At 45.4% G+C, this 24,980-nt stretch overlaps 1 protein-coding gene across 1 annotated transcript in view; it reads left to right on the top strand.

The window, feature by feature from the left end:
* The first annotated feature begins 299 nt into the window (after nt 1–299).
* LOC114036618 (nuclear receptor ROR-beta-like) overlaps nt 300–24,980 on the top strand; it is a 29,273-nt gene continuing 4,592 nt past the window's right edge. Inside the window, exons 1-8 of the mRNA XM_027853218.1 lie at nt 300–431; nt 10,943–11,028; nt 11,452–11,593; nt 14,662–15,042; nt 20,068–20,189; nt 23,133–23,265; nt 24,089–24,196; nt 24,741–24,851. Of these exons, the coding sequence (XP_027709019.1) occupies nt 425–431; nt 10,943–11,028; nt 11,452–11,593; nt 14,662–15,042; nt 20,068–20,189; nt 23,133–23,265; nt 24,089–24,196; nt 24,741–24,851 (1,090 nt within the window). The 5' untranslated portion in view covers nt 300–424. The remainder of the gene's footprint in view (nt 432–10,942; nt 11,029–11,451; nt 11,594–14,661; nt 15,043–20,067; nt 20,190–23,132; nt 23,266–24,088; nt 24,197–24,740; nt 24,852–24,980) is intronic.

The following is a 24,980-nucleotide window of genomic DNA, read 5'->3' on the forward strand; positions in this document are numbered from 1 at the left end:
GACTGACTCTGGTGCCTTTGGAATGGAGACCAAAAGTTAAACTGTCCCTGGCAAGTGGGCGGGGCCGGGAGGGGTGGGCAACTGACCAGGTGGGCGGGGGCAGACGGTGAGGCGGGGTCTTGGGGGGCGGGGCCGGAGCTGACAGCTGGGGCGGAGCAGCCGGAGCCGGGCCCATCATGTGAATTTCCACATGTTACATTGGCCACCTCTGCTCCGGGAAAGTAGGTTAGCAGAGTCCTGGAGCCGAGCCGGGCCGGGTCGGGCCGGGCTCTGGGAGGGAAGAGGTGGGGGACGCTGGAGCGACAGTCCAGGAGACCGAAGCGAGACCGAGAGCCAACCGTGAGCCCCGGCCCAGCTCTCTGCCCAGCAGTTCGTCCCTGAGAGTCCATTCTCCAGAAGGGGCGGTAAGCGGCCAGCCGGCAGCATGAGAGGTAGGGAGGCTGGCCGGCGGGAGGGTCTGCTACGTGGGGGGGTGCGGGGGGGGGAGTTGAGCAGCGAGGGGAGGCTCAAAGCTCACCCTCTACTCAGCCTTCCTGGGCCCCGTGTTCTACTCTGAGAAGGGAGGGAAAGAAAGGGAAGAAGAGAGGGAAAGGAGAAGAAAGAAAAGGAAAGAGAGAAGATGAAAAGAGAAAGAAGAGGGAGGAAAGAGAGGAGAGAAGGAGAAGGGAAAAGAGGAGCCTAGGAGAAAGAGAAAAGGAGAGAAGAGGAGAAGAGGGAAAGAAAAGGAGAGATAAGGAGGAAGGGAGGGAAAGAGGGGAGAGAAAGGAAAGTGAGACTGGGGTGGAGGAAGGAGGGAGAAGAGAGGGGGAAAAAGGTAGAAGAAAATTCAGGGAAAGGAGAGGAAGATGAGGGAGGGATAGATGGAAGAAATGGGTGAGAGAAGGGAGAGGGGAAGGGCAGAAGATGAAAGGTAAAGAAGAGAAAATCAGAGGAGGAGGAAAGGAAATAGGGAAGAGAAAAGGGAGAGGAAGCAGGGAAAGAAAAGGAAGAAGAGGGAGAGGAAGGAAAGGAAGAGAGAGAGAAGACAGGGGAAGGAGATAGGGAGGAAGAAGAGGCGAGAGAAAGATGAGAAGTAGAAAAGAGAGAGGGAGAGGAGGGAAAGGATGAGAGGGGGAAAGAAGGAGGCAGGAAGAGAAGAGAGGGACAGGAGGTGAGGAGAGGGTGGAGGGAGACTGGAAAGGAAAGACTGAGGCAGGGAGGAAGAGTAGAGAAGCAGAGTGTGACCAACAGCCAGTGACAAGTACCCAGCCTTTGACATTCTTCTCTCTCTCTTTCCGTCCCCTGCCCTCACCCTGGCCTAGGACCCTCAGTATGCGCTGGGCCAGCCCTAAGGAGAGCCAGCTCTCAGAAAAAAAAAAATATTTTCCACTGCTCAAGTTGTTTGTTGCTAGGAGGGGTTTCCAGTTTCCTCACCCTCTGCGTGCCCAGGCGGGAAGTGCGGACGTGGGACCTGGGTCCCTCCCATTCAGGCTGTCTTTCCCCTCCCTCGCCCTCTGTTCCCTGCCCCTCTGGTTGGTGCTGTCCCTAATTTCCCCAACTCTCCTTTTCCCTATTCCACTTTCTCAGTTTTCTACCTACCTGGATCCTTCTGTTTGGGCAGCCTAATCTTTCATACCCCAAGCTTTTCCCTTTCTAGTCTCCTTCCTCCACTATTTATCACTCCTCTGCCTCCGCTCCATCTTTCCCATCCAGTCTTCTTTCTTTCCCTTTCTCTTTCTTATTCCGTCCCCTTCTGTCCCCTATCCCCTATCTATATCTTTCTTCCATCCCCTCTCTTTCTCTTCCCTATCCATTTTCTCTTTCCCAACCCCTCTCTTTTCCCCATCCCCTTCATCCTCATCCCAGCTCTCTCCCCATCCCCTCTGTCTCTCTCTCTCTATCTCCCTTGCCCTCTCCTTCTCTTTTCCCCATCTCCTCTCTATCAGCCCTTCACCCCCATTCTTCCTCTTCATTGTATTCTCTATCCCCATCTCTTTTCTCCTTTTCTCTCTTCCCCTCTTACTCCTCCCTTTTCCTTTCTTCCTTCCCTCCATCTTACTCCTATACTTTCCTCCCCATTCACTTTCTCTGTGTGCCTTTCCCAACCCCCTTCTTCTCCCTATGACAGTGATGTGTCTCTCCTCTCCCCAAATACCTCCTGGGCCTAGGTGTCCCCTTTCACTGATTTCACTCTCCCTTGTATCATCGGTCTTGGCCTGCCTTTTTTACCCATTAGAATATAAGCCCCTTGAGAGCAGCACCTTTGTCATAGCTCCCTTTGTATCTCCAGGATAAGGGATGTATAAATGTAGTTTGAACTGGATATTTATTGAGATGTGAACTTCCTGGGAGCACTGGGAAGCTTGAGTCACCTGGGACCTCCCTTGAGGACAGTGATCCCAAGGGACTGCTGTCTTTTTGGCCCTTTTCCTTGGGGGGTGAGGAAGGTACAGAAACAGTTAGAATGCCCAACTTCAGCCCCTGCTCTGCTACCGACTAGCTGTGCAACCTTGCACAAGTCAGGTCTCTAAGACTCAGTTTCCTCATCTGTAAAATGAAGGGAGGAGGTAGACTAAATAATCTCTAGGGGACAGGGGTTCTTAACCTTTTTTGTGTCTTGGGCCCCTCTGACAGGGCAGTGAAGTCTATGGAATCCTTTTCAGAATAATATTTTTCAATGTATAAAATAAAAACGTAGAGTCATAAAGGAAACCAAAGCTGAGTGAAAATAAATATGTGGAACCAGAAGACCAGGCTCTCTGTTCTCTCCCAAGCTCTCTACAATTCCATTCCTCATATGGGAGAGGAACATTGAATAATTATCAATCTCCACCAATGAGGAGAGCCTTATGCAAATGACCTTTGAGTCTTATGGATATCATTTTTTTCCATCCAAGTTCATGTCCACCTTGAAATCTAACCCAGGTTAAGAGCTCCTGCTCTGGGGTCTCTTCCAGTCCCAGATCCTAGGATCCTGTGGTATATCCCCCTCCTTCCCTCCTTTTCCCCTTCAAGGGTCTGGAGGATTAGGCCCTAGTTCTTTTTCCTCCCCAGTATGGTTCAGACTGTACCCAGGAAGCCAGCGCCTGCAGCCATGACTCTTAGCTTTCTAGGCTTGCTTCTGGCAGTTTGTCCTACTGGGCCCCATCCAGCTCATTCCCTCCTGGGTAAGAGAATGTTGATGCCCCCAGGAAAGGATGGCAGACAGGCAGACAGATGGATGGCTAAGAAGACACATCCCACCTCAATTCCTTCTCCCCACACTGTACCTACCATGCTAATCCACACCACATGCATGCATGCTCTCTCTACATATTGTGTTTACACTCAGTACACATACCTCACACACGAATGAAAATACACACATACTATATACCTAGACACACACATGAATGCAAATACACACATACTTTATACCTGATACACACACACACATATGTGTGCGCGCACGCACACACACACACACACGAGAATGCAAATAGCACATCTACTATATACCTAGACACGCACATGAATGCAAATACATACATACTTTATACCTGATATAGACACACACATACGAGAATGCAAATAACACACCTACTGTATACCTAGGCATACACATGAATGCAAATACACACATACTTTATACCCAGATACACACAGACACACAAAAACACACAAATGCAAATACACACATACTTTACACCCAGACACACACACAGACAGATAGATACACACACACACACACACACACACACACACACACTGCCATTCAGTTCAGACTCTCTTCTTGTGGAAAGCCCTTGGAAGCCCACAACATCTGGCCGAGGGATCACATTAAGATAAAACAGCTGCCAGGCCTGGCCTGATTGTCCATCCAGAGGCTCTTGGATGCTCACTCTTCCCTGAAATCCTTCCCTAGTAATGACTGTCTGCTTCCCTACTTTGTCTTTACCCTTCCTTTCTACCCCCACCCCCATCAGAACCTCTAGATCCAGCCTGCCCAGGCCCTGGCAGTCTGGCCCTCTCTCCATTTCCCTCCAGCTTTAATCCTGTTGGCTTTACTGACCTCCTGTGGGCCTCCGGAAGAGCCAGGCAGCGAGGGGCTAAGCAGCCACAAATCCTGAAACCTGGCCTAGTGACCTAGTTCTGTCGCTGAGGAATAGAGCAGACCAGGGCTGCAGAAGGCCTAGCTCAGGCCGAGGTGGTTGGTGATGACTTGCCTGTGAGCCCTGGCTGGAGGTGAGATAGAATGAGGCGTTAGCTGCCTGGGAAATGGAGGCTTGGGGATATGGGGGCAGCAAACATAGTCACATCTGGCAGGATGGGTTTTCCCAATAATTTGGAGACATTTTTGCCCTCCTGATGGGCTCTGGGTCCAGCTCCCAGCCTCCCAGATGTGTTTCCCAAAGTGTTCCATGCATCAGAGAATTTGTAAGCTCCTTGAGGGCAAAGATTGTTTTTAATTTTGTCTTTGTATTCCCAGTGCTTACCATTAGGCCTAGCACAGGCTTTTGAACGAATGACTGAATGCCCTGTTCTTATTCATTCATTCAAGAAAAGTCAGCATTGACAGGATCTCCTCTACTCTTACTCCTGTTCCCTAGAACCTAGAACTCCCAATCTAGCTTCCCTGGGGTATGAGAAAGATGAAAACATTTGCAACCTCCCCAGTTTCCATCTTCTCTCTTTAGGTCAAGGGTCCTTAACTTTTTTGTGTCATAGACCTCTTGGTAAGCTGATGAAACCTATGGATCCCTTCTCAGAATAATGTTTTTAAATGTATAAACCAAAATAGATTACCAAGAAAACCAATTCTATTGAAATAGTTGTTTATATACATGAATGGACCCCAGGTTAGGAACCCTAATTTAGTTAAATTTTAATTAAAATGAACAATAAGGGCAGCTATGTTTGAGACGGAGGAAATCACTTCTTCTAGAAGTGATCTCAATGGTCCTTAATAGCACTGACATTGTGTGTTATAAGGGTCCTCCCAGCTCTGACACTCTGTGTTCTAAGGGCCCTCCCAGCTCTGACATTCTGTGTTCTAAGGACCCTCCCAGCTCTGACATTCTGTGTTATAAGGGCCCTCCCAGCTCTGATTTTCTGTGTTCTAAGGTCTCTCCCAGCTGTGACATTCTGTGTTCTAAGGGCCCTCCCAGCTCTGATATTCTGTGTTCTAAGGGTCCTCTCAGCTTTGATATTCTGTGTTCTAGGGACCTTCCCAGTTCTGACATTTTGTGCTCTAAGGACCCTTTCAGACATTTAGTCAACAAGCATTTATTAAGCACTTATTACATACCATGTGCAATCCTGCCCCTCCCCCCCATTGAAAGGACAATAATTATGCATAATAACTGACATTTCTCTAGTACTTCAAGGAAAATGCTTTCCTTGAGGTAGGTCATGTCAATATTATTATCTCCATTTTATAGATGAGGAAATTGAGGTTTAGAGAAGGTAAATAACGTGGCTTCAATCATGGACCCAAACCCAGGTCTTTTCCCACCAGGGCTACCACTCTTATGATGCTACTTTGCCTCTCTTACTCTTCTCTCTCTTATCTTTCTCCACCGGTTCTGGATTTCTCTAGGCCCCTGACTGCTTTTTGCCCTGGGTGGCCCTGAGCAGTCCACCTCCACCAATATCCTTTCATTTTTCTTCCTTCTCAAGCCTTTTTTTTTAAATGAATAAAAATCTATTTTCTCTTCCTCCAATCCCTCATCCCATTGGAAAAGGAAAAAAAAAAGATAAAGAAGTTTCTAGTAACAAATATTCATAGTCAAGCAAAACAAATTCCCTCATTGGCCATGTTCCAAAAAACATGTCTCATTCTGTACTCTGAATCCATCACTTCTCTAGCAGGAGGTGGATGACCATGCTTGTTTCATTACCACTTTTTGGAATCATGGATGGATTGATTGCATTGATCATAGCTCTTATTCAGCTTTCAAAATTGTCTTTACAGGATTGTTGTCGTTGTATAAATTATTTTCCTGATTCTGTTCATCTCATTCTTCATCACTTTCTAAAAAGTCTTCTAAACTGTTCGTTTTTGTAATATTGATGTTATACCTGGTGTCACAAAAATCTTAGTACAGCTTTAGTCTTAAAATTCATTCAAGTCTTTGAAGTTTAAAACTGCCGTAATACTTTTGGAACACCCTGTAGTCTAAACAGTTCTTTGGGTTCTGCTTACTTCTATCTTCATCAGTTCAGACAATTTTTTCTATTTTCTATATTATTTTATATTATTTTTCTATAAAATTTTTCAAATTTTTCTTTGAAACACTCTTTTCCCTCATTTCTTCCAGCCAATAGTGTTCCACCACGTTCATATACCATACTGTGTTCAGCCATTTCCCAATTGATCTCCCCACCCCACACCTGCCTTAGTTATGCGATGTGCATTTGTTAGACACCCACTAGGTGTCTGTTAGTTTATGGTATTAAAAAGGCCAAGAAAAAAAAAAAGAAATAGGCCCTGCCCTCAAGGAGGTGACAGTCTGCTGAGGGGATTCAACATGTAGATAGATAAAGGAAAGCGGGCTAGTTACTGGAGGAGATGAGGAAAAGCCTCAGGTAGGAGGTAGGCCTTGATCTGAGGGAAGCTAGAGATTTTAAGAGGTAAAGGTGAGAAGGGAAAGTGTTCCCCAAGAAGGAAACCTAGAGTTATCAATGTCCGTTCAAGAGCTGATCAGACTTTTGAAGGCCTTTTCGTTAATAGCACACGGACACTTACCCAAAGGCACATAAACACATCTTTGCCTATGTGCATGTAGGTGCCTGTCCAACCACAAAGGCACAGATACCTGTGTGCTCACCTACACAGGCATAACTTGTCGTAGAAGCGTGCTTGCCTGGATGTTTATATTCTATTCCTAATAATATTTCCTCAGGTTTGTAGGTCACATCTACAATTTATAAAGCGCTACCATATAGCTAGGTGGCACAGAGGATAGAGTCCTGGGCCTAGAGTCAGGAAGACTCATCTTCCTGAGTTCAGATTTGGCCTCAGATGTTTACTGGGCAAATCACTCCACCCTGTTTGCCTCAGTTTCCTCATCTGCAAAATTAGCTGGAGAAGGAAATGGCAAACCACTCCAGTGGTTTTGTCAAGAAAACCCCAAATGGGATCACAAAGAGTCAGACACAACTGAAAACGATTGAACAACACCACCATCCATTATTTCATTTGACCCTTTTCAGATTCCTCCCCCAGACCCCCACTCCAAAAATTACCTTTTATATATTTTGTATATTCATATATGCACATGTTGTTTCCACTGCTAGGATATAAGCTTCTTGAGGTCCCTATTTGACAAAGGAGAAAACAGAGGCACAGAGAGGGATCATGGACTATAAAGCTAGAAGGAAACAGAAATTTTCAAGTCCAAGCTCTTTATTTTTCAGATAAGGAAACTGAGGCCCTGAGGATGAAAGTGATTTCCCTCTAATTTCACAGGTTTTATGTAGAAAAGGAAGGATTTGAATGTAGGTCTTTTGACTTCAACTCCAGGGTTCTTTCCATTGGGAACATGAGAGGGCAGAAGATTCAAAGCTGGTACCCAAGATCAGAGCCTCTTTACCCAGGCTAAAGCAACCAGACTCTTTGAGTCTATCCATTCTTCTAGCACCAGCAAGGGGATTCCCCCTCCCTCTCACCCAAGGACTCTGCCCTCCTGACGTCAACAGGAGTCAGCCTCTGGTGCAGGGCCAGGTACACCCCTCCCAGGCCCTTACTCTGTCAGGGCCCAAAGGCAATGGGGACCCCACCCAGGAGAGGGAGGAGCAGTTTCCAGGCCGCCTGGGGGAGCAGCAGCCACCCTGGCCTGGGAAGCAGGAGTGCTGATTCTGGTCTCAGCACGACCCCTAACTTGCTGTATTTTCTTGGACTACACTACGTACAAATCTTCCTCCTCTATGGCCTACTTTCCTCCTCTGTAAAATATATGGGTTGGGCTGAATGACCTCTGAGGGCTTGGCTACTTCTGATAACCCCAGTCTATGTTTTAAGTCCCGTTTCCCCAGGTCTGACGTTGAAAATTCATTCAATAAACATTTTAAAGCTCTTGATTATGGAACATCGAAGGAGATAAAGTATAGCTAAAACAAAGGTCCCTATTCTTTGGGAGATTTGAGTCTAGGAGGGAGCTGAGACACAAATCTATTTCACTATTATTTTATTATATTATTTATTATCTCAATATTATTATTATTTACTATATTATGATATATTGCTATCATTCATTATTTCTTGGTGAGTGCATCAGGAAAGAAATAAAGCCTGAGGTGAGATCCTGAGGAGAGGAAAGGTAGGAAGCTGATAATAATGGTGAGAACCTCTCTCAGTTATGAGGATCAGATGAAATCATACTTAAGTGCTTTGCAAACCTAAAGTCATTATATGCATGTGAGATGTTACTGATTACCAGAAGCCTAAGGAGGAATTTATAAGGATCCTTCGAGACCTAGATCACCGTTCACTGTGATCTGAGCATCCCCCCCTTTCTCCCCCAATTCTTACATTGCTCTAGGATTCTGAGAGGCAGCGTGATGTAGTGCATAGAGCCAGAGAGCCCTGACCTAAAGTCAAGAAGACCTGAGTTCAAATCCCACCTCAGATGCTTGCTAACTGTGAGACTCTGAGCAAATCATTCAATTTCTCCCAGCCTCAGTCTCTGAAACTGAGGAGGTTTCACTAGCTGACCTCCGAGGTCACTGCCAAATCTAAGTCTCTGATCCTATGATTCTGTTTCTTCTCGTATGTTTTTGAGTTTTTTTGTCTTTATATCCCCAGGGCCCACTACAGTGCCTAGCACACACTAGGCATTTAATAAGTGACTGTTGATTTGAATTAAATTGAACCTTGTGGGTCATCCGTCCAGTCCAATCTTGGGAGTTCAACGGCATTTCTCCCTCCCCTCCCGGCTGGTCCTCCAAAGCCCCCCAGATGTGAAGGCTCATCTTCTCCCAAAGACACTTTGCATTTGTATAGGATATTTACATTTGAGCCAGCCTCGGGGTACAGGGACACTGTCGCCTTTAGACTTGGGAAAACTTTTGTTTTGAGGATCCTACCTTTCAAACCCTACCCACTGGAAACCTACATCCTACTAGTTTTGTGTTTGGGGTGGGGGGCAATTGCTATCTAGCTTTTATCTAGTGCTTTATCCCCATTTTACAGATGAGGAACCTGAGGCTGGGAGAGGTTCAGGTGTGACTTGCCCAGGGTCACACAGCTAGGATGTGTTGGGGCTGGATTTGAGCCCCCCTGACTCCAAGCATAGTGCCCTTATCCACCAGGCTGCTCTGTAAAATGAGGGGGGTTGACTCTATGGCTTGAGATGCAGAAATTGTGAGAACTGAAAAGGAGACCTGGCCAACACAGCACAGCCAGTCAGTGAACAAGTAGATCTCCCCAGGACAATTTCACTCAACAAACATTTATCAACCACACTGTGTAGTGATACAAAGGGATGAAAAAAAAAAAAATAGGTCCTGCCCTAGAAGCATTTACACTTTAACCAGATTGGACCCGGTAGGAAACAGTGAGAGGCCTCGTCAACTGAGTTCAACCCCAGGGTATCCTCTGCTCTTTTACCAGGGGTAAAAAGGAAGGGTATTGAAGTCTCTTCCACACCCTAGAGGGAGCGGATTGCGCCTTGGGAAGGATAGGGTTAATCTCCTACACTGCCTGTTATACAAGCAGTGCCCCTGGCAGAAGTGTGTCAGTGGGACAGTGAGTGGGTAAGTGACTGGGCAGTACAGCTGGCCCCGGGACGCCCGCCCCCAGCTTGGAGGCCCAATCAGGATCCGTCCTGCCCCCCCCCCGCCCCCCCCCCCCCCCCCCTCTCAGAATGATGTCACAGATAGGTTTAACAGCTGCCCTTTATATAACTGCAGTTACATAATCTCAGGCAAGCTGGAGTTATAAGGTGCTGTGTGTCAGTCTATGAGGGGGGAAGGAAGAAGTGGAGGAAGGAGGAGAGGAGAAGAGTGTCAGAAAAAATGGAATGTCAGAGCTGGGAGGGCTCCTAGAACACAGGATATCAGAGCTAGGAGGCCCCTTAGAACAGAGAATGTCAGAGCTGGGAGGGCTCCTAGAACACAGGATGTCAGAGCTAGGAGGGGCTTTAGAACACAGAATGTCAGAGCTGTAAGGGTCCTTAGAACCCAGAATGTCAGAACTAGGAGAGCTCTTGGAACTCAGAATGTCAGAAGTGGAAGGGCCCTCAGAACAGAGAATGTCAGGGCTGGGAGGAATCTCCTGGTTTTTTCCATACTAACTACATACGGCTATCATGGTGCCCAGCTGACATAGGCCATTCCTAGGTGTTGCTTAGGGCTTTACAGGGGAAAAACTTAGGCTTCCTTCCTTCCTTCTTTCAAAGCTTGGGGTACGTGGGGTACAGGGACAGGTCAGAATGGTGTCAGGGTGGCATCTCCTGGTCACTGGGGGAATTACAGCCACATCTGGGGATTCTGGGCCCAGGGGTGGAATACAGACACCGAGATGGAGAAAGGGAGTCCCTGGAAACAGCCCAAAAGACTGTTTCCTAAGTCCTAAGGGGTCTCTGCCCCTCCTTAGAGCCAGCTCTCTCCCAGACTTAGTTCCATCTTAAGGCTAAGCTCCGTCCCTGGAGAGAGACTGCTCCCCAAAGCCCAGCTAGCAACCTTGAGAGGCAGGTACACAGGGAGTTACAGAAGCGTCATTTTACAGATGAAAAAATGGAGGCCAAGAGAGGCTAATCAATTTGCCCATTGCTATCTAGCTAGTTAGTGGAAGAATTCGAATCAGAACCTGTCTGTCCCATCATCTCCAGTCCCACATGGAACCCACCCACCCACCTCTCTCTAGCAATCCTTGAGGGGAATACAAGGTCTAGTCCCCTGAAAGTGTGGGAAAGCACCTGCCTACCACCCTTTCCTCCTTCACTGCACCTTCTGCTACATGTGTGGCCATGTTCCCCTGCAGCTCAGATTGAAGTGATCCCCTGTAAGATCTGCGGGGACAAGTCCTCAGGAATCCACTATGGTGTTATCACCTGTGAAGGCTGTAAGGTAAGGGAGGGCTGGGGGAGGGACAGAGGGAGGGACATAGTGAAGATGACAGGACCCCAAAGTCTGAGTCCCAATATTTTGCCCCCTTTTACACACCAAATAATTTATTTTCAACTCCTTGGGACAAAAAAAGCTTGCTAAAATGATTTATTTCTCTACTTTTCTCACCATGACGTTCCCTTTGCCTCTTGAGGACTCTGGGCCATCATTGTGGTAATTCTGACTCACATTCTGCTGTGACAGGCCTGTGGCCACTTTGTAGTTAGTTTCCTGCCTCCCTCAATAACCAGCGTAAGAGGGAAAAAGAACCAGGGACATGACTGCCACGTGACCCATCTTCCTGTCAGAGACCACCTCTGGCTAAGGTGGGTGGCCTAGAAGCCTGGTTCTGACCTCTCCTCAACCCCTCCTTCTGGGCCACAGGGCTTCTTCCGAAGGAGCCAGCAGAACAACGCCAGCTATTCCTGTTCTCGCCAACGAAACTGCCCCATCGACCGTACCAGCCGAAATCGCTGCCAACACTGCCGCCTGCAAAAGTGCCTAGCCCTGGGCATGTCACGAGATGGTGAGTAAGCACATGTCACTGAGTGCCTTGGCCGTCATTGAGCACATGGAGGATGAGAACATCAGAGCTGGGAGGGCCCTTAGCACACAAGATGTCAGGGCTGGGAGGGCCCTTAGCACACAAGATATCAGGGCTGGGAGGGGCCTTAGAACACAGGATGTTAGAACTGGGAGGGTCCTTAGAATGCAGGATGTCAGGGCTGGGAGGGCCCTTAGAACCCAGGATGTCAGGGCTGAGAGGGCCCTTAGAACACAGAATGTCAGAGCTGAGAGGGCCCTCAGAACCCGAAATGTCAGAGCTGAGAGGGCTCTTAGAACATAGATTGTCAGAGCTGGGAGGGCCCTGAGGTAAAATATAGAATTCCAGAATACAGAATAACAATAATAATAAAAGCAATTCTTGTTATATTTTAAGGATTTATTGTTTTCGTGGTATATGTATTTCTCTCATCAATGCAGATTTCAATCCCTCTGATTTAGTAGTTCTTAAAATTAAAAAAAAAAAATTTCCAGATACTCTTTTTTTACACCATTGTAACTTTCCAATCAATGAATCATCAAGCATTCATTAAGGGCCTATTATGTACCAGGCACTGTGCTAATTACTGGGATACAAAGACAGTATTAAAGTAGGCCCTGCCAGTAGAAGCTTACTTGGGGAATGACTTACAAGGAGAATGATTTCTCAATGATTCCCTCCCACCCCTCAAATAGGACCCTTTCTTGTAACAGATCAGGATAGTCAAGTAAAACAGATCAGGACAGTGGCTAAGTCTGAAATTATATGCCTCATTTGACACCTATATAGTTTACCAACTTTCTACTGAGAGAAGGGAGACAGGCTTCACTGTCAATTTCAAGTCTTCTGAAGTATCACCTTTGGTCATAACATTGATCAAAGTTCTGAAGTCTTTCTGAGCTGTTTTCCTCTAAGTTATTGTGGTCATTATGTAAATTATTCCCCTGGTTCTATTTACACTGTATGAGTATTTTTTTTTTTGGGTGAGGCAATCGGGGTTAAGTGACTTGCCCAGGGTCACATAGCTAGTGTCAAGTGTCTGAGGCTGGATTTGAACTCAGGTCCTCCTGACTCCAAGGCCAGAACTCTATCCACTGTGCCACCTAGCTGCCCCTCTGTATGAGTATTTTTATACATATATATATGTATATCTATAGGTATAGATATACACATATGTATACACACATATATATGTGTGTATACATATATCTTCCCAAATTTCTTTGAATTCTTCCTATTTATCATTTTTTACAAAATAATAATATTCTGTTGTTTAATGTAACATGATTTGTTTAACCCTTCTCCAATCAACGAATACCCTCTTTCCTTCTAGTTCTTGGCTATGACCAAAAAAAAAAAAAGTGGTGTTATAAATATTTTCATATTTCAGAGACCTTTTCCCCCGTCTCTGAAATTCTTGTGACATATCCCTAGTAGTCATATCATGAGTTCAAAGGATATGTATACTTTAAGTGACTTTCTTATTATGATTCCAAGTTGTTTTCTAAAATAGTTCAAGCAATACATAGCTCTGCCAATAGTTGTCCACATGCCTATCTTCCCAAAGCCCCTCCAACATGTGCCATTTTTGTTTTTCTGCTGTCTTTGTTGAAAGATGTAAGGTGAAACCTCTGAGCTGTTCGTTTTAGTTTGCATTCTTCTAATTATTAGAGTTGTAGCATTCTTTTACCTGGTTGTTTTTTAAAGTTTTTATTTATTTCCTTTGTTCTCACATATCCTTCATTTCAAATATTTGCTACACCTCCTTCCCCCATTCCTAAAATTCCCATAGAGAGTTTTTCCAAATCCAAATTCCAATTTCCGTGGAGTTTTTTTGTTTTGTTTTTTGTTTTTTTTTTAAAGATGTGGGTGGGGGAAGGCAGTTCATCAAAACTAACCAACATATCAACGAAGTCTGGCAGTACGCGTTCAGTGTTCTACACTCATAGTGCCCCATCTTTGTGTTGTCTCTGATCTTCTAAAGGGCTTTCCCGTGGTTACGGACATCTTCCTATTAACGACCCTTCATCTATTCAGGAATGGCTCTCATTCTTATACGTAGAAAGTCTTCAAGACTTATCATCATGGTCAAAAAAAATATATCCCCCTGCAGCTAACCTAGTGAAGGCTGACCTTTCCAAACCTATCCAGGCTGGTCCCTTGGGCAACATGCATAGAGCCTCTCCTCAGCTAGCATGGCCCTTGAGAGAGGTGAACCTTGGTTCTCAAAGGCTGGATCAGCAAAGGTCAGACTTTGACAAGTCCTCAAAAGACAGAAGGCCTTTGAGAGGTAGAGGTAGGATGGTCTGGTGGGTAAGGCACTGGAATTGGAATCAGGAAGACCTAGGTTCAAATCTAGCCTCAGGTACTTATTAATCATATGGCCAGATTACCTTCTCTGGGCCTTAGTTTCCCCATCTGTAAAATAAGGAAGTAGAATTTGATGGCCTATAAGGGCCTTTCCAGCTCTAAATATATATGATCTAGATCCTAGAACACAGAATGTCAGAGTTGGAAAGTCCTTTGGAACATAACATATCAGAATTGGTAGGGCCCTTAGAACCAAAATGTCAGGGCTGGGAGGGCCCTTAGAACACAAATTATCAGATCTGGGAGGGCCCTTAGAACACTGAATATTACAGCTGGAAGGGCCCTTGGAGCACAGAATGATCATAGCTAGTAATTGATAGAGTTGGTATTTGAACACAGGTCTTCTGAGCCTAAGTCTAATGCTTTTTCTGCTGTGCTTCATAAACATGGCCATAGAATCAAGAATGAAGTTCCCTCTGGAAGGGACCTTAGATAACAGCTCATTCAATCCCATTTTATAAATGAGAAAACTGAGGTCATGGGTAGGGAAAAAGCTTGCCCTAGGTGATATAGCAGATGTCTGGTGGAGCCATGGTGAGAACCCAGGTCTTCTGAGTGTGTCCAGTGCTTTGTCTGCTAGGGTAAGATACTACCTAATAATGTTGGTCTCCAATAGCCAGACGTTGCCCCACACCTGGTTGCAGAGTCTTTCTGCTGATCTCAGATCCTTATCTTTGCAGCGGTCAAGTTTGGCCGGATGTCCAAGAAGCAAAGGGATAGCCTGTACGCAGAAGTTCAGCGACACCAGCAGAACCAGGAGGCAGGCCAGTCCCTGGATGGCGGTGGCCTAATTCCCAGAGATGGCAGCAACATGGCCAGCAGCCTCTCTGACCTGGACCACCTCTCAGGCCTGCCAGATGGGTTACTCTTTGATATGCCGCTCAGCCCGGAAGAGACAGAAGCCAGCACCACAGCCCCAACTTACTACACCCTCGATCTACTGGGCTCGGCTCAGCCATCACCAGAGCCAACGTGCCTGGAGACACTGTATGAGATGGGACTGGACCCCGGGGTCCTGGTGCACAGTGGAACTCCTGGGATGCCACCTGATCGTGATATTGGTCAGTGATAACAAGGCCATTGAGGGGTGGTGTTGAATCTAGGGATAATCTGTTCTGGTCTTATCTCCTTTCTTCCATTTTGTATCTTCTCTAGGGAAAAAGGGACGAGTATCAAGGTCATTTGTAATTGGACTACTCTCTGCCTATTTATCACCAGTGGGGATCCCTAGTCTATCCCTTGGGAGTGGGGTAGGGTTTGGGGACCACCTCTAAGGAACGTGAGAACCCTTAACTCATCCTGATAGGAATATGTCCATGACAAGTCAGTATGTGCCCACCTAAAGGTGTACTTTCTGCCCCCATCAGACGGTCTGAATTGCATGGCAGAAGTGAGCCTTGGACCCTCTTATGACACATTGGAGTAGAGATGAGACTTAGAAACATCTCTATGAAGACCTCTAAAGGTTCCTGCAGCGGGGAGCTTGTGGAGGGGAGTGTGGGGGCTGTTTATGGCACATCGCCCTATCTATCCCCCATGTGCCCAATGTACAAGAAGAAATCAGGTTACAGAAGATCAACCAATCAACAAGCATTTATTAAGCACCTATTATTTGCCAGGAATTTTCTAGATGCTAGGGATACAAATTCAAAAGTAACAATAGTCTTTACCTTTAGGGAATTTACAAGAGAGAACATGGTTCATATAGATAAATGCCAGGGGTAGGTCCTTGAGGACCTAGAGGGCCACTTAGGACCTCGAGGCCGAAGGTTCCCCACCCCTGGTATATGCAAAATCAATGCAAGGTGATTTGGGGGATAAGGCACTAGCAGCTGGGGGATCAGGTAAGGTCTCATGAAGAAGGTGGTGCTTCAGCTGAGTCTTACAGGAAACAGTAAAACAGACAAAGACTGTAAAAGAGAGAAAAGGGTAAGGAGGGAGCGCATTCTTGTATGAGGGACAGTCAGTGCAAAGGCAGGAGGAAGGAAATGGAGCAGCAGCTTGTGTGAATAGACAGGGAAATGGAAGAAATAGGCCCTACCCATTGTACTTTAGTGATGGTGGTAGGGATCCCGTGGGCTAATTGTATGAATAGAACACACAGGTCGAGGGATGGTGTTGCCTCCTTGCCTTTGAGACACTGTCCAACAAATAAGTGTGAGGCCCTAGGAAAAAGCCCTAGTGTTCTGATATCTCTTACCATGTCCAGTTCAAGCTATTTATATTACACTTTGAGGGATATACTCAGACTGAGAGGTCCTGGGGGTAAGGGACGAAGCCAGCCTGAGATGAGACCTTAGCCTGATTTGTAGGCAAATCATAGAAAACTGGTGTCTTCAAAGTGCATTTATAATAATGATAATGATAATAATAATAATAATGATAATAAAAGGTCTATCTTTATCATCCACAATCTCTTCAGTGCACAGAGAATCTTAGAATCGCAATACTGGAAAAGGACATTAGAATATAGAATATCAGAGCTGTATGGGCCCTTAGAACAGAGAATGTTAGAGTCCTTAGAACACAGAATGTCAAAGCTGTCAGCGCTGGAAGAGACCTTCAAAAGCACCAAGTCCAACCCCACCATTTTATAGATGAGTCCCAGAGAAAAGTCATTACTTACTCCCTGTGTCATAGAGTGAGGATCAGGTTATAGAATCTTAGAGCTGGGATGGTAGATGCTCTCTAAGATTCTCAAGGTCTCTGGGATCCTGGTCCAAAGCCCTTTTGGCAAACATTGTCTTGCTCTTCCACCAAATCCTGGGGGGTATTTGCACTCAAGTGGTAAGGTGCCATCCTGTTTGTCTCCTCCTTACTCCTTGTATATGGGGGAGCTCTGGAGCTCTTGTGACCCCAGGGCTGCCACACTAACTCATTATTCTTACACTAAAAGCCAAAATCTGAGAGGCAATTAGGATTAAAGTCTAAAGTTTATAGAACCAAGATTTAGAGCTCAAAGGAATTTTGGAAGATATCTAATTACCCTTTTTAGACTTGAGGGAAAACTGAGACCCAGAGAGAGATTGAGTGGCTTGTCCTCAAGGCCTCAGAACTTGTAAAAGTTGCAAAGATGATAACAAGGGTGACATGACCTTGCTTCTTAAGTCCCATAGTTCCAAGATGAATGCCACCACCCCCCTCTTCAAGCCTGAAAGAAGAAAATTTAGGACATATTTCTGGCTGTCCTACTTACCCAGCAGGGAACAAACTTGAGGTAGGACAGGCTGAGGTTATAAATAGATCGAAACAAGGCTAAGAGAAATCCCCTGTTGACATATGGGCCTTTTAGGAGGACTAGAACTGGGGTCTAGGATGGTCTTTGGAGGGGACCCATGAAGGGGAGCCTTCTTCAAACTGCCTCCTGGGTACCTATTAGTGCCAGGGACCCCAGAGAGACCAACGGATCATAGAGTCAGAAAGGAAAGGACCTTTAGGAGCCATCTATTCTAACTTTCTCATTTTACAGATGGGAAAACTGAGGTCCTGAGAGTAGAAAGGTTATAAGTGAGGCAATGACAGAACTGGACCTGGAACCAAGATCTCATTCTTCAGTCTAGGGACTTTTCCACGATACTGCTGTGATCTATTAATGGTATATCTAGGGTTGGGGTGGAGGATGGATAGATAGATAGATGATAGATAGATAATGAGAGAGAGAGAGATGATAGATAAGACAGAGACAGGCAGAGAGATATAGATAGATGATAGTGAGAGAGAGATGATAGTGAGAGAGAGATGATAGATAAGACAGAGACAGACAGAGATAGATGATAGTGAGAGAGAGATGATAGAGAGAGAGAGATGATAGATAAGACAGAGACAGAGAGAGATAGATAGGTAGATAACATTCATTAAGTGCTAATTATGTGCCAGAATTAAGCTAAGTGCTAGGAATACAATAATAATAATTCTTAATAATAATAGTAATGCAATTAAGCAAAACAATCCTTGCCTCAAGGAGATTACAATCTAATGAGGAAAAGCAACAGACAAAAAAGAGTGGCTCTAGGCAAGATCACAATTACTTGATCACTTTTGAGAGCAAGGCTTTTGGAGATCTGAGCATAAGAGAAGTCTGGGGGTATATACCAGAAGTAGAAAGAGGGGCTCTTTGAAGCGTATTTGTGTGTTTGTTTGTGTGCCCAAGGCTTTCCACCCTTGTCCCTTTACTTCTCATCATAGAATGTAATTAGAAAGGAAATTTACATTCTCGTAGGTAGAGACTGTTGAATTTTTTTTAAATCTGTATCTTCCCAGCACCTCATGTAATGTTTTATGCACCCCCTTTTTTTTGAGAGAAGTGGGGTTGGATCTGTGATTTCTCTGATGAGAAAACTTCTCCTACCAATGCAGATAAAAATCTGTTCTGCGACTTATGGACTTAGAGCAGGGATTCTGTGTCCTGGACCCCTTTGACAATCTGATGAAGCCTATGGGCCCCTTCTCAGAATAACATTTTTAAATAATTGAAGGAAATGCTAAATTTCAATTAGAGGTAGTGAAAAAGAAAAGATGTATTTTTCCCCCATCAAAGTTCACAAACACTGTCAATCTTTCCTCAGAACCCCACTCCCAACTCTCCCAAGCTGGGGACCAAAGGTTAAGAACGCCTGTCTTACAAAGTTGCCTGGGGCACTAAAATGTGAAATGACTTGCCCAGGATCACACAGCCAACACACACATGCATGCATGCATTTATATACATACACACATATATAAGATGGGACTGGGAAAAAAGACAAGCTGACCCCAAGGCCAACTCTCCACTCTGCCTTACACCTATTGTTGTTTATCCTTCGTTCTGGAAGAGGACCATGACATCAGGAAGATGATGCCATGCCGTGCCATGCAAGTGAATTGGATTTGAGTGAGGGAGGGCTGTGCAAAGTCACCAGCCTCACTTTCTCCTCTGGAGCCATCTGAGTCCAGTGGCCAGATATAGATCAGGACGACTGGAGATGGCCCCTGCCTTACACCTAGTAGTCACTCAAATTGGTGCTGCCTTGGACAGTTCCATGCCTCCTATAGTCCTTTTTGCTCCCACCCTGTCCAAGAGCATCTGAATGGTTTTTCAGTGCCCTGTGGTGCACTTAAAAGAGCTGTGATCTCACAGCTACAAGTCTAGACTTTGAATCCTGGCTCTGTCCCTGACTTGCTGTGTGACTTTGCCGGGAATACCTCACCTCTCTAAGCTTATTTCATTACTTGGCAAATTGGGGAAAAAATTGATCTCCCTTACAACCCAAACCATTACAATAACAGCTATCATTTGCATAGTGCTTTCAGGTTTTCAAAGCACTTTGCAAGTATTATCTCCTTTGATAAGAAGCAGGTGCTACTATTATCGGCATTTTACAGATGAGCAAACTGAGTGACTCACCTAGGATCACAAAGCTAGTAAGTGTATGAGGCAGAATTGGAACTCAGATCTTCCTAGCTCCAAGTCCAATGCTCTATCCACTGCTCAACTTATTTACGAAGCCTAATCAGTGCTCTTTGTAAAGCCAAAGGTGCCATAGAAAGGATGGCTATTATTAAACATTTTTTAATTTAAATTTTATTTTCTCAATTACATGTGATCAAAAATTTTTAACATTCATTTTTAAAAAATTTTGAGTTCCAAATTCTCTCCTTCCTTCTTTTCCCCCCTCCTTGAGAAGGCAAGCAATTTGATATAATGGCTATTATTATGGTTGATGTAATTATTCTCTTTTTTAAAAATCAGGCTTATGATTTCATCAGTGCAAGGAGCCCCTGGTGATAAACTCCCTCTAACAATAGCACTTTCTCTGCCATCAACAGATGGGGGAAGAAAGAAATGAAATGGCTTGTCCAAGGTCTTATAGACTATAGGTGTCAGAGGCTGATTGTTCTTTGTATTAATAATATCCTAAAAAAAAATTAAAAGGGCCAGAGGAAGGCATCCAGTACCTTGGGATAGATCCCTTGTGAGAGATTTAGGGAAGGACATTGACAGAATCACCCAGGATAAGAAGGAGGGAAGAGAGGAGAAGCTTGTGGCAAAGAGAGGCTAACAGAGCATGGAAGGATATTCATGGAAAGCTCTCCTTCCCCCCCCACAGAGCGAGTGGCCCAGAACGTCATCAGGTCCCACCGGGAGACCTGCCAGTACACAACAGAAGAGCTGAAGAGGCTAGCATGGGCCCAGCACACCCAGGAGGAGCTGTGCAGCCTGCAGGCAAAGGTAGGGCCCCTACTTGTGTCTTCTGTCCTGCCTGTCCACTCTTCCAATCCATCACCAGCCAGTCCCCTAGGGGTAACTTTACAAACTCATCAGAAGTTAGAGCCTAGGCAGTCGGCAAGACCTGGGTTTGAGCCCTGTCTCTGACATATACTGCCTGTGTGACCCTTAACCTCTTTGGGACTCAGTTTTCTCCTCTGTAAAATGAGGCTGTTGGACTTGATGACTTCTAAAGTCCTTCTAGCTTGGTAGAGGGAGTTTCTCACCAGGAGCTCCCTTACCCCCAATGAATTCACAGGTTTCTCTCAACCCCCCACAATCTTAGAGCTGTAAGGATCATTAGAAGTCATGGGGGGCAGTCAGGGGGAGTTTTTAATCCTTTTAATATCCTCTATGCATCATCCCTACAAGGTTGCAAACTCTGAATACTTTCAGAGACAGAGAACTCATTTTCCTTCCCCCTTTCCCATCAGACATCCTTTTCTATTATCTAACAACTGGTTTATCAGAAAGTCCTTCCTCATACTGAGTTCCAAACTGCTCCCCTATACACATGCACTCATTGAACCTGGACCAGTGCAGTACTTTGACTGAATCCAGACTTCACAGAACAAATCTCCTTAATAAAAGGATTTGTTCTGTAAAACTTGGACTCAGTCAGAAGGCCACACCCAAGGACCTAGAAGGCCACATGTTGCCTCGAGGCCGCAGGTTCCCCACCCCTGTGACCTAGACCCTCTTGGGCTAGACAAGATCCATGCTTCCTCTTCTTTCTGGTAGCAAAGATCCCCCTCCCTTCCTCAGCCATGGGAGGGGGGAGGGGATAGAGCATCCAGGTGGGGTCCAAGCAAGGAATTTTTCTAGGTGGGTTGAACAACCAAGATACTGTAATCCTACAACATAGCAAGAAATCAAAAGAAGTAATTTCCAATGTAATCACTAATGGTCTTATACAATTAAAAAAATTTTATCTATGTATTTTAAAACCATAATTGAATCCCTTTTAATATTTTATATACTTTTTTTGCATTACGTTAATTTCCAAAAACTGTATGTTTCTTTCGTTTCCTGTCCCCTGGAACAAAAAATAAAAGAGGGGGAAGGAGAAGCAGGTCAGCAAAATGAACCATTAGTGATTTTATTTAATTTTATCTGCAACAATAAGATCTTTTTTTTTTTTTTTTTTGAGATAATCAGGGTTAAGTGACTTGCCTATAGTCACATAGCTAATAAGTGTCTGAGACTGGATTTCCACTCAGTCCTACTGACTTCAGGGCGGTAACTCTATCCCCTGTTGCCACCTCGCTGCCTTGAAACAATAAGATCTTAACAGATTATGGGATTTAATAATAATAGCTAACATTTTTAAGCACCTACTATGTGCTAGGCACTGTGCTAAAAAGCACTTTACCATTATTATCTCATTTGAACCTCACAACAACCCTGAAAGGTAGGTGCTATTATTATCCCTATTTTACAGGTGGGGAAATTGAGGCAAAGAGGTTAAGTGACTTGCTCAGGGCCACAGAGCTAGGAAGTCTATAAGGCTAGATTCAAACTCGGATCTTCCTGACTCCGGGCCCAGCACCAACTGGATGATAGGGTCATAGAGATCTAAGGCCAGAAGGGACCTAAAAGTCCTAATCCCCCCATTTTATAGAAGAGGAAACAGAGGAGGAGGCTTCTCTGAGGCCAAGAGAGATTAAGTGACTTACCCAGAGTCACACAGCCAATAAGTAAGTATGGACTCCAATCTCAGTCCTCCTGATGAAAGCCTGGGGACCGATTATCTGTCAACCTGAGGACTGAGGAGACTCATCTACCAGATAATTGGCCAACAGGGGAGGAACGTGAGGTTTTTTGGCCATAGCCACTCATGAATACTGGCTACTAAGACTATACTAGAGACACTGTGGTCTTTGAAGGGGGTACCCACGGGGTTAAAATCGAACATGGCAAAATAATAGCTCCCATTCCTATAATGCTTTAAGATTTACAAAGCAATTTTCTCTCCACAGCCCTCACAGAGTACAAGGATCATTACACCCATTTGACAGAGGAGGACACTGAGGGTCGGAGATGTGAAAGAATTTTTGTGGGATAACAGGGCTAGAAAGTGACAGAGCTGGTATTCAAAACCAGATCTGATTTACTTTTCTTTTCTTTTTAATTGTTTTTCTTTTTTGGCTTCACTTTCATTTCCCAATATATCTTACACTGCCAGCTGCTTCCCATAACAAAAAAATTTTTTAAAAAGAAAAAGCAAAAAAGTAGTCCAGCAAAACTAGAGTATTAACCAAGTCTGAAAAATAGGCAATAGTCCAGACCTCTACTCCCCTGACTTTTCAAAGATGGGAAGGAGGTCCAGCATTCTTCTTACTTTTTAGATTTTTTAATTAATTTTTTAATTAACAAGAAATTATTTTCTCTCCCTCTTACCTCCCCCCACCCCTTATTGAAAGACAAAACAACACAAAACCATTGTAACAAATATTCATAGTCAAGCAAAATGAATTCTCACATGGGCCATGTCTAGAAATATGTGTCTCATTCTGGACCCTGAGTCCCTTACCTCTCTGTCAGGAGGTAGGTAGCATTCTAGAAAGGCCTGAGTTCCAGGCCCATCTCTGACATAATGCTCTGTGACCCAGGGCAACTCACTTGACTTCTCAAGGTCTTCAACAATTCTCTCAAGACTATAAATTACGGAAGAGTTACCTATCAGGGAGTTTTCTCACCAAAAGTTCCCTAAATAAATCCAAGATCAGGATAGACCAATAAAATTCAAGATCTGCACGCCCATGAAAATTATTATACAGACAGTGCTGGAGGCCTAGAATCTGGTCTGTGATTGTTCAGGTCCAGGTGTAAAAGGAAGGGGATCAGGATGGGTCAGGGAAGGGGAGCAAAGCCTGAGGCCTGATGCCCTTCCCTGGTTCTCCCCAGCCTTGTGAGGTCCTGTGGCAACAGTGTTCGCTCCAGATCTCCCACGCCATCCAGTTCGTGGTGGAGTTTGCGAAGCGTATCTGCGGCTTCATGGATCTTGACCAGAATGACCAGATCATCCTACTCAAAGCAGGTGAATCCCCGAAGGCCTGGGCCCTGACCCTCCTTTTCTCCTGTCCAGGAAACCTGGAATTGTAGCTCTTGGCATCTTCAAGCTTTAAACTGCAAGAACTTAGAGATTGTCCAGTACAACTCATTCATTTTACAGATGAGGAAACTGAGGGCCGGATAGGCAAAGGGAATTGACCAAGGTCACACAGGCAGTAACAGAGGCAAGGCTCAAAAGCAGATCTTCTGGCTCCAAAATCCAGATCTTGTCTCTGGTTACTCTAGGGTGCCTCTAGGCTAGAAGGGATCTTAGAGGCCATCTGGTTAGACTTGCAAGAAACCCCCTCAACTGCCTTCCTGATGGTTTCTTGCTTTAATACCTCCAGTGATGGAGTGCTCACTACTTCAAGTAGTGAACTATCATGGGCTGTGTACATATTGCCCAGTCCAGGCTGTGTATTTACTGAGTGCCTTCTGCGTACCCCAACCCTAACTCTACCGCATCTTCTGTTGTTAAATATCTGCTCTGTTCATGCATGAGAGAGAATCTTTTCTCTGTCCCACCAGCTGTCCACAAAGGTAGACTCATGGCTTTCCCTTCTCTCCCCCACCCCATCCACAGTCTAGAAGAGGCCCCCCTCCCCCAGCACGGCTCCAGGTGCTTAATAAATGCTCCTCATTTGATGGTTCAGTTTCCTTTTTTCAAATACATTTAGATTCCAGATCAAAGCATAGCTTTTAAAATGTATTTTGCCTCTGGGGGAGGGGTGTGAGAAGGGTGGTGCTGGGCTCCCAGTTGGGGTCAGCTCCACCCTTCCTTCTTTGTTTTCTCCCTTTGCCTGTCTCAGGTTGCCTAGAAGTGCTGCTGATCCGGATGGTTCGGGTCTTCAATCCTTTGAATAATACCGTGCTCTTTGATGGCAAATTTGGAGGGATACAGATGTTCAAGGCCTTGGGTAAGGAAGCCTCTTGGGCTGAGGGAGACCTTCCCAATAAGGTTTTGAGGCCTCTGCACCAGCATCCAAAATGGCGTCCATGAACACAGGCTGCTATACTTCCTGCACTCTTCTCTTCAAGGAGAGGTTGTGTCTATGTCACCAGGAAGGGGGCTTGTATTTCCCCCCCCCCCAGGCATCCACTGACTTCAGCACAGATTTAGCAAGCCAAAAAGCAAGGCTGTGCCGCAAGGGAGCATCGGGTGTGTTAGGGCCAAACAGAGCTAAGATTTGAATCCAGCTCCATCTAGTGCCATGTTCTCTCCACTCTATCACACTGCCTCCCTGGACCTGGGGCCTCCACCTGGTATGGGGGGGGGTTGGTTTGGGTATCAACATTTCCTACTTCCTTTCCTTCCTGGGGATGGGGCCAAAGGGAAGTCTGGCTCTCAAAGGGGGCTGGAAATCAGCATGGGATTGAGGTCAACTGTGGGCACCAGCCCCAGAGCTCACATCTTCCTCTCTTCCACCCGTACTCTCTGTCCCCTGCCTGTGTCTCTTCCAGCCTGTGATGACTTGATTGGGGCCATCTTTGAATTTGAAAGGGGCCTGTGTCGTCTGCAGCTGTCAGATGAGGAAATTGCTCTGTTCACAGCGGCTGTCCTGTTGTCCCCAGGTAATGAAGCTGGGTGGTCCTGTCCAGATTGATGTGTCCTTGGAGAATGACAGTTATTCATAGGATATGAGATGTCAGCTGGAAGGGCCCTTAGAGCAGAGAATGTCAAGGATGGGGGAGCCCTTAGAA

This window comes from Vombatus ursinus, unplaced genomic scaffold, assembly GCF_900497805.2.
Source record: "Vombatus ursinus unplaced genomic scaffold, bare-nosed wombat genome assembly UNPS02009918.1, whole genome shotgun sequence".
NCBI lineage: Eukaryota > Metazoa > Chordata > Mammalia > Diprotodontia > Vombatidae > Vombatus > Vombatus ursinus.